At 40.2% G+C, this 10387-nt stretch overlaps 1 protein-coding gene and 1 pseudogene across 1 annotated transcript in view; one reads left to right on the forward strand and one right to left on the reverse strand.

Moving 5' to 3' along the window:
* LOC144635173 (uncharacterized) overlaps window positions 1–5642 on the forward strand; it is a 59681-nt gene extending 54039 nt beyond the window's left edge. The window contains exon 8 of the mRNA XM_078494249.1: window positions 3552–5642. Coding sequence (XP_078350375.1) covers window positions 3552–5266 — 1715 coding nt within the window. The 3' untranslated portion in view covers window positions 5267–5642. The remainder of the gene's footprint in view (window positions 1–3551) is intronic.
* Window positions 586–2179, reverse strand: LOC144635608 (uncharacterized; annotated as a pseudogene).
* Window positions 5643–10387: the final 4745 nt, after the last annotated feature.

Genomic DNA, 10387 nt, shown 5'->3' on the forward strand with positions numbered 1-10387 from the left:
TTTTTTTTTTCATTTTTTCCAAAAAAATTTGGTTTTTTAAAATCCATTTCGTTTTTGCTATTAAAATCATGTTCAAACAATTCTTCAAAAAAAGTTAACCAGTTAAAAAAATCTTTTTTTGGCAAAGAATCTCTTTTTTTATTTTTAAAGTCAAAAAAGCCAAAATATAAGTCGTTTCTCAAAAAAATGTTGTTTGTGATTTTTAATTGTAAAATGTATTGATGAATTTCATCAATTGATCCATGTATTATTTTTGTACCGTCTAACAACATGTATTGTTGCAAGGTTGTGTCAAAAATTTTTTCAGTTGAGGCGTAAAACTTTCTTGTTCTTGGTCCTTCTCTCATTTTCATTGCACTCATTGGCTCCATTTACTTAGTGGGGGCATTTGTTCAATTGGAAAATAATTCTGGCACAGCAAGGCAGCTTGAGATTTGTGAGCGCTCAAGCCGCAGAGATTTTGGGTGCCGCTCGCGATTTTTGCACACACATATAAGGTGGCGGTTTTGGTCACTAATCGAGACAAAGAGCGAGGCGAGCCGGCGAGCCGAGCGAGTTGTCTCGATTTGTGCCAAAACCGCCACCTTATATGTGTGTCTTTACCCTAACAATGAGGATCCTGCATGATTTTTCTTGGTACGGGAGTAGGGATATACCGCGATAGTTATCACACTGGGTGAGGTCCCCTTTCTTCGGCACTTTCACTATGAGCGACTTCTTCCAGTCCTCTGGTACACATTGTACTTTCCAGATGGAGTTGAAAAGTAAGTGTAGTTGCTTCACAGCATCGTTCTCAGAGCACTTGAGCATCCCAGCACTGATGGCATCCATCCCCAGACTCTTGCCATTCTTCAGAAGGTGGATAGCTCTCTTGATCTCAGCATTTGAGATGTCACCTGTATCAATGTTTGTGATGACTTCAGCTGCTTTTTCTTGCAGGGGTATGTCAGGTCGTGGTTTATTCAAAACTCCCTCATCGTTTTCCCTCCACCTCTCTGAGACTTTGTCTTCATTTACAAGTCGTTTGCCCTGTTTATCTTTGATGGTAGTCATGTTCCTTCCTTGTCCAGCTATCTTTCTAGTGAGTCGGTACAGGTCATAGCTACAGTTTGGTACGTTCTTTCTGGCTAAAGTTTCAGCTTTTTGTGCTAGATTGTTTAGCCTTCTCCGCTTGTCTGCCCGGGCGCTTGCTTTCACCTCCTTGTCCTTCACTACATATGCAGCAGTGTCACTATCCTTTAGGCGGGCAGACCATGTACTTTTCTATGTTCTCCTTTAACCTTCGTCGCTCTCCGATCTTCTTGTAGGTCTCTCCACTGATCCAGTCATTCTTCACTATCCTCTTCCCTCCCAGCACCTTTTTAACACTCTCATTTTAGACCTCCTTGAACTGTCTCCATCTGTCTTCAATGTCTTCTATTTCTTCTATGTCATCTCTCGTCAACACCTGGAATCAATTGCTCACTTCCATCTGAAATACTTCTTTGACACAGGGATCTCGAAGTTTCGTGGTGTCAAAGATGAACCTCTCCTAACTCTTCCCCTTTGTGCTGTTCAATTTTAGCCTAACCTTTTCCATCACCCTGTTATGGTCTGAGTTGACATCAGCCCTTCTCATTGCTCGGGTGCCCATCAGCGAACCTCTGTACCTACCATTGAGGATGACATGGTCGATTTGATTCTGATCTCTTGCATTCGGGGAGCTCCATGTAATTTTACGAATGTCTCTATGCTTGCATAGAGAGCCAGCCCTCCAATCACCAAATCATTGTTGCCAAAGAACGTCGCCAGCCTCTCTCCGTTCTTATTCATACTTCCTAGTCCATGTTGTCCCATCACCATCTCCCATCCTTCATTGTCCTCTCCGATTTTGGCATTAAAGTCCCCCATGACAATCAGTACTTCATGTCTGGGTATTGCTTCTACCTCCCGCTGCAGCAGCTTATAAAATTCTTCCTTGGATTCGTCCTCTGCGTCATTGGTGGGCGCGTACTCTTGGATGACGATGAGTTTTGCAAAGCGTGAGTTGAAGCGTGCACTCATGATTCTCTCGTGAACAGTGCCACTTCAACAGTGTTCTTCTTACCTCCATCTTCAGAATGAGTCCTTCTCCTCTATGGTGCTCCTCTTCTGCACCCGAGTACAATATGCTCTCATCCGGGATCCGTTGCTGTTTTTAGTTCTCCAAAGCCAGTCTATCGTACTTCACTCAGACCAATTGCAAGTATGTCCAGGTTGTAGTTTCTGAATTCACTGGTGACATTAGCAGTCTTTCTTATCTGATAAAGTGTTCGCACATTCCAACACCCAATTCTCAGGATAGTTTTGGGTGTCATGAACTAATAATTATGAGAATGAAAACTTAAATTTATCAAACTGATAACCATAAATAAATGGATACAGGTTACATTCACTGCAGCCTTCTTAACCCGCTAAATAAACAGTTGGTTTATTGAGGCGTCATGCATAGAATCCAGTAATGTTGATACACACACAGTGTGTTATTAAACATCACACAAATATACTTTAATGTTGTCTACACATACTGTACAGCCAGTTAGAAAGCAGTTAGTGGTTTGATAGTAATGCTGGGGTTTGATAAAGGTAAGAATTTATTTATTCTCATCTTCATCAAACCACTGCATTACAACTGGCCATGCAGTATCACCAACAAATCATCTCTGCCAACAAATCATCTCTGAGCTTCTCTAATGCCTCCAATATATGCTAATTTTATACAGTCACAAAGAAAGAACAGACTGACTTTCTCTTCTTTACATTGTAAATATTTGCCGCTGTGCATGTTTAATTACTTCACCGTCTTGATTTAGTTTTTGTACATCCTACTCCGCGCCAAAAAAGAAAAAAAAAAGGAAAAGGAGTCCACGGCAGCTTAGGCAAAAATCATTGGATTTCTTGTTGATTTATATCTGTAGTAATTGAAGATTGATATCAGTAGAACAACAGTCAACGAAATTTCAATCTAGTGATAGCGAATTTAAAGGTCCGATAGCAACAGTACTGAACTTTTGAAAATTAAAATTTAGTTTGCTTTATATCAATGCATTTTCCTTTGTTTTAGATGTAATAAAAATCGGAATTTTGAAGCCTGCGACCCCCCCCCCCCCCCATTTCGCTCATGCATTCGTATTTAGCCCCCCACTCAAAAACTTGTTTTAAGGTCAAAATTTGTTGAATGACGAAAATTTCTTTCACGAAGAACAATCGTGAAGATACCGATGACGTCATGTTTGCTGATGAGTTTTTTTTTAAACTCGTCAGCATTTAAAAATGCTCAATGATCCGAAAGTTGAAGCATGTTCTGAACGTCCTCGGAAATCTTCGGCAAATTTCGTTATTCTTCGGAGAAGTTTAAAAAAGGCTCGGAGACGTTCGTATGGCCTTCGAACAACATTCGGACAAATTCAGAAATCTTTGGTCCAGAAATTGCAAAAAGTTGCTCGAAATTGGAAAAATCACGGACCTATTTTTAATATAATGGAGCCAGGTGCATTTTAATGTTTTCCTTTTTTCCTTTTTTTCGCTGACAGTTGACGGGAGCTCCATCGTGAGAGCAACCATAGCGTTTGAGGCTGAACATGAAGAATGCCTTTTGGTGTGTCCATACAAGAAAAATGGTAAGGTTGTGGTAAATCTGTATGTGTACAGTGACAAGTCCAAAATACCACCAGCCTTAAAAACAGCTGCCCAAGAGTTCTTTGGAGAGATGGGGTTGGAGCTAGAATGGTCCGATCTGTACAACGACGCATATAATGTACTGAATGTTACATCCATCGAGTATCCTTCTGGGGAGCCCAACAGGTTACAAGCATCTCAGGTTGATGAAATTGACGAAATTATCAACAAAAACCTTCACGTTTTCTCGAAGCATCGAAACATCACTGCTGTGCAGCCTTCTTTCAAAGTCACAAAATCAGTACAGACGGAAAAGGCATGTATTACAGTCTATGTTCTTGGAAAAGGAAGCATCCCAATCGGCGAATCTGCCATTCCGTCCACTATTGGCTCTTACCCTGTGGATATTGTTAATGGATTTTGTGTTAGAACAAAGGAACCAAAAAGGCCCATTGAGGCACACGACCAGCAGGAGTTTCTTCGTTTGGGAACAAGCATTGGTGTCGATGGTGAACAATCATCTGGGACTTTAGGTGCTATTGTCGAAGATGCAAACAGTGGTACCTTGTATGCACTGTCGTGTGATCATGTAATGAACCGTGTTAATGCATCAGAGATAATTCATCCTGGATTTGACGTCTACCTCAATTGCTTACAATACCACTTGAACGAATACAAAACATTGTTAGACAGACTCCAACCAAATTGCGAATTACCTCAGCTTTCTGATGATGTCCTTCAAGAACCTGAGGAGTTGTTAAGCAAGTTTAATGAGCTAAAAACAATAGTAGAAACAATAAAAGAGCACCGTAACTCCCCGGGAAGATCTGAATTTCTATTGAAGTTGATTGGGGAGAAAGAAAAAGTGATTGAGGAAGTTTTCTCCAAGCCACCAAGAGTCATAGCAAACTACAGTGCTGGTATTAGGTACAATGTATCTTCAGCAAAGAATTCTGGTAAAGAACATTTCATTGATGCAGCCATTTCAGAGCTGAAGGAGGACGAAGAAAAGACATTAAAACAGACTAAGTCAATAACGATTATGGGCTCAGGACACTCTCCAAGCGGCGAGTGTATTCCAGCAACAACAGTGGCCACTATGAGTGTCGAAGAGTTGTGTAAGAGTGGCAGTGCTACAGGCTTCACCCAATCAAGACGCCTTGTTGGTTGCCCGCCCATATCGACAATCACTATCAACGGTTTCCGGCAACAAGGTGCCAGTCCATGGATGGATAGACAATGTATAATCTGCGAACAAAAGGAAGAAGCTCAATCTCAAGTTCAAGAATTGTGTTCTCCATGTGAAGTGTGTAAGCCAGATAGATGGCTTAAGAGCTGCTTGTGTATTCAAAACCATGCACCCGAACTATTCTCTGATCATGGTGATTCTGGTGCTGTGATCTTTGAAAGGCGAAGAAAAAAGAACGAGAAAGGAGCAAAAGAAGGTTATGAAACATACTTTCCGGGGTTTGGAATCATCTTTGCAGTACATAAAACTTCATACTATGATTATACTTTAGCATCACCATTAGAAATTGCTCTCGAAGCACTGTCCCAGGAAGTCGACTCAAAGTCGAGACCCGGAAGTAGGCCTTGCGAACTAAGACTGACTTCAGAGTTAAGGTGGTAAATAATCCAAAACTGTGAATCTTTTGTCAAGTTTAGATTGTTATTTTTATTCTTTATCTAATTACTGGCAGTAACAGCCTACAACCATCGATTGCGACATTTGAACAATGAACGCTAATAAACAGTAAAATTGGACGTCGGAGTGCTAAGAAGTTTAAAAAACGTTTCAAAATCTGACCGTATGACATCAAAATTTATACGTTAGTAGTTGGCTGTGTTTTCACATTCATGCAAAAATGTTATTTCAAATATAGCTCAAAATCTGAGTTATAGGCGGTGTGCATGGTTTTATCATAGGTTGCGGTAGGTTTTCGAGAACTTTTTTTGGTCAAAAACAGGTTTTGTAACTTAGACGAGAATCAAAGATCATCAAAGTGCGCATGCCTTTTATTTGAGCATCCTTGAGCACAACCTTGTGTGATGTACTGAGTCGCTTGCGATGGAGAAAGATAAAATTAGTCGGTTGTCGGTTCGTCTTAGTTCCGAAGCTTTTGTATTCGTTAATCGTAATGGTTCTGCAATGACCTCTCTAATCCATTTACATTCTTTTTTAACAGGGTACCGCTCGTAAGCACTTTAGGAATTAGTGAGTTATTCACCAATCGTGTTTATGTAGTTTTAAAGGATATAGCGAGTTTCGCCCATAACGAGTTTCGCCCAGAACGAGAATGGTTTCGACCAGAAGTAAAACGTCTAGAAAATAACTCGGAAAACGTCAACCTAAACGTGCTTAACAGAATGAAGGTTTTGAAAAAAAAAGTGACTTGACCTGAGGCCATGAAATGTTTAAACGAACAAGTTATCACTTTCACTGTTGAAACGAACAAGTTATCACTTCCACGGACAATGGGGCACAAAATACTGCAGAGACGTTTAACGTTTATCAAAAAAGCATGGCTATGATTTTGTTTTTTTTATCTGCAGCACTTATTTTCTCGAAAAGGTCGCGTTTGTTTTGAGTTGAAGCGAATTAAACGCTGTTAAAAACACTTGCGCGTGAAACACATCATCGTTGCAAATCTTTTGTACACGAAAGATAAGTTTCGCACGCCAAATTACGAATACGGATTCGCGAATACTAAAAAAAGTAATCGAGAGTTTTTAAAGATTGTATTCCTGACATAGGTAATGGCAACATAGATCTTGAAATGAGATTAAAGGTCAGTAAAACAAGATTGAAACTCGTTATGGGCGAAACCCGCGGCTTCCGTTAATTTACTATCCAGTCCGACCTCTATTAAGCGGCCACCCTCGGGACTTTGAAAAGTGGCCGCTTAATAGAGGTTGGCCGCTTAATAGAGGTACAATATAAATTGGATAGGAATGGCAGTAAACATGATTTTATTGACTCTTTCTAGCAAAATGCTTTTTAAAAGTGAACATATAAGAAGTTAAATCCAATATTTATTGTAACATAACATCGAGTGTATTTCTAGCCCATGCATAGTTCCAACTCTAACACAGAGGGAACGTAGTTGAAATGTACAGTATTTCTTCGGGCTGAAAATGAACAGAAAAATATGCAAAACATCGTTGACAAGTTTCTTAGGCCTTTTTAAATCAACAGTATGTAAAAAATAGCTCAAGATATTTCACGGACAATTCCACATGCAACCACACTTGTAAAGCTTTTCTTATTACCAAGTTGGAATAAACTGCTGTTGTAACGAAGCAGAATTGTTGCTGTTGCTGCCCGGTTCTCTCCATTAGTGTAGTATCGGTTACAAATCAGGCAGCAGTTGATATAAGGCAACTTATAATTGGATGGGACGGACTGATATCAACTTCTGCTTCATTTGAACTGTGACTTGCATGTAGGCACGTCTTTACACGCCTCTATTTGTCGTCTAAATATCAACGGTTTTCTCAAACACTGAAGAAGGGCTATACACTTATCAATGTGCAGACTACTCAAAACGTTTTATATAGCTGTTCTGGTAAGAAAGCAACAAAAGTCAAAGGTTGCGTAAAACAACCAAGCGTCCAAGCGCGGATGTCCACCCGGCCCCACTCCCACTCCGCTTCTTACCCTTTCACTGTACGAGCGGGGGGAGGGGGGGGAGGGGGAAGATAGAGAGCCGACACTTTTCTTTGACGGCATAGCTGTGCCGAAAAAATTTGTTTTTCTCGGAAAGGTACTGAAAATATATTGGCGGCGTGGAATATTACGCGAAAAAATTGTGAAGTTGACATTCAAAAACCAAAAAATGGTAAATCACCACGGAATCACTGGAATTCTTTTAATAAGTATAATTCGCAAAACCTCACTTTTTGCCAGACTGGTAGCCGTTGTCACTGTTTAATCTTGCCCTTTAGCATAGTAAATAGAGGAAAATGGCTATGAAGCCCAGCAAACTTCAAAGGAGCAAGCAAGAAAAGATGCAAATGTGTTGCAATGTTTACGACCGTACCCAATCAATGCATAAAATCCCTCATTAGGTCATCTGCTTTAATTCACATGCCTGGACATATTCTTAGAAATAAACTCAAACCAGTTCAGTGACAAAATACAGAAGTTCACTGATAAAGATGAGTCGCTGAGAGGAATCGAATGAGACTCTTTTTCATATCGAGGAAAACATCTTCAGAACACAACTTAAAATGAGGATACAGATAAACAACGTACACCAGATAATACGTATCAGAGTGGGTAAGGCAATTGCGGATCTACGGGACGGGCCCTAGGCCCCTCCTTGTTTTTGATAAAAGGCATTTTTAATGACTTCGGTCCTCAGCTAAAATTTCTTTGGGTGAACATACACAAAAATGGCCCCCATCTAAGTTCAAGGTCTGGGTCTGCTTCAAGATCCGTTTCTTCTGCACAACGAAGCGCAAAGCTGATGCTAGGATGTATTGACACACTTAAGCCCAAAAGACAAGTTTGAGCGCACTCTAAAGCACCTTATATGGGGATTCTGAACATTTTTCTTTCAGACCAATCAAAGATTGATTATAGCCTGACATCGTCAAAACCCCTAATTCCAGCAGGGCCCGGTTGTTTTAAGGGTGGTGTTACGCCGCAAAATCGAATAAAACCTTTTTTGCTATCTACCGGATAGTGATGTATCCAGTGTAAAACGTTATCCACCCAACTGGGGCCAAGTGCACAATTAAGGCCCATTTAATACGGCGATCCATTCAATCCGGTGGTCCATGCCATATGGTGATTCATTCAATTCGGTGATACGCCATTTAATACAATCCATTCATTCTGAGGTTTACTTCGGAAGTACTTACTTCAGCTGTGAGCCATTCAATTTGAACGTGATCCATTCATCATCCACCCGCCATACCAGTTGACACAAAGCAAGAGCACTTCATGTTGTCAGGGGACTGCTAGGTGTCCATCTACTAATAACTTTAAATTCTAATTTGAACTGCATCAAATCTTCAATAAATCTCTCGAGAAAAACTATTTCCTCCCAAACATCCCCCAAAATCACCCAATAATTTACAAAACACCCCCAAACATAGGGTTTTTGCATTTTTGCATTGAAACGCGAACAAGGCGGAAAATGACCCTTACGTTTAGTTCCGCCTTTTAGTGTTATTTATCTCGTGTCTTGTAACTATGTAAAATCTAATTTGCAATTGTCTATACAAAAAGGTAGTTGTATACAAAGTTGTATGCAGACTTGTTTTGTACGGCGCAAATAAAACTCGCGTATATAAAATACGCGCCGAACAGTTCTGTACCCACAGATTCAAAACAGCTGTGGCGGTTCAACAGACGTGTGTTTCAACCACCCATATTCACTGTACACTTAGGCGGCCCAGGGCAAAAAACCAAACGAGGAAATAAAATCAAGTAATCCGGCCGTCTCGATCGAGATGCTTCGCCAATTATTTCACTGCCTTCAATAAGTATCTATTACCACGAGTCGCGGATACAGTAATAATTTAGTCTACAAACAAAGCAATTTTCATTTTCTCTCTTTTTATTTCACATCAGTATTTCATTCTCACACTGTTCTTCTATTCGGGGACATCACGCTTATGCATATTCCCTCTAAGCCTTAAGCCGTTTTCAATATTTTGATATTTTACAGTTCACATTTACACTGACAGACAGTAATTTCTGCATTGAAAACAAGGAATTGTATTATTTACAATTAAAAAAAATCAACAGCGCTGGTCCCGGTCGTTCAAAGGTGGATAACGCTATCTACCGGGTAAATCACTATCGAGGGCACTTTCTGTCGATCGTGTAGTATGTTGTTATCACTTATCCACCGGATAGCAATTTATCTGGTGGATAGCGTTGTGCACCCTTTGAAAAACCTGGGCCTGTACAGTACATATAAGGATTCTCCTTTACGTCGGAAATGATGTAATTACAACTTCTCTCAAGATTATTATAACAAAAGCTACTATTAAAGCAAGTCATGAGGATCTGATCATTGTTTGAAAAACGTCCTGATTAAAAACTATATTCTCCAAGGAGAATAAAAGTTTATGTATGAAAGTCATTAAGAAGAATTTAGATGAAGATCTTGGGATTTATTAATATTTCGACGACACTCATCAGCGTTAAAACCTATGTACAAACAGTCATTTGTCTCCAAGAAATTTTTTGACAGAACTTGTGCAGCAGTTTCCTTCAGTCTCTGCCAATCAGAATTAAGCGCGTGCAACCGTCGCAACGTTTCCCGCGAAATCTTACGACTTGTGTCGACAGCGCGGAGAAACGACCACGCACTAGCTGTACGCTGAAGCTGTTTACTTTCCTTGACCCCCTTCCGTGGTATTCAAGGAACAAGGGAACATAGCCATAAAATAATTGGGAACAAGCTGGAACAAAGAAAATAAAGCTGGGAACACGGAAACAAAAGCTGTGTTTCTGATATCTTAGGGAACCGGAATCACAGAAACTGGCAAAATACTTTTATGGGTCTAGGGGACCAAAGACTGAGATTTTTTTCTGGAAACAAGGAAACATGATGGTTTCCCTTCCTGGGAGGGCTCGGTAATAGGTTCAGAGCCACTACTATGACGCTCTATCGACTGTCACACTGGAATACTCATTGCTTTAATTTAAAAATTACGTTCCATTACCTTGACTCTTGTTGGGTCAGGGAAATAAACACTACTTCCTGTTCAGTTGTGTGCACTTTCCATAACG

This window comes from Oculina patagonica, chromosome 13, assembly GCF_052425735.1.
Source record: "Oculina patagonica isolate OP01 chromosome 13, crgOcupat, whole genome shotgun sequence".
Lineage (NCBI taxonomy): Eukaryota > Metazoa > Cnidaria > Anthozoa > Scleractinia > Oculinidae > Oculina > Oculina patagonica.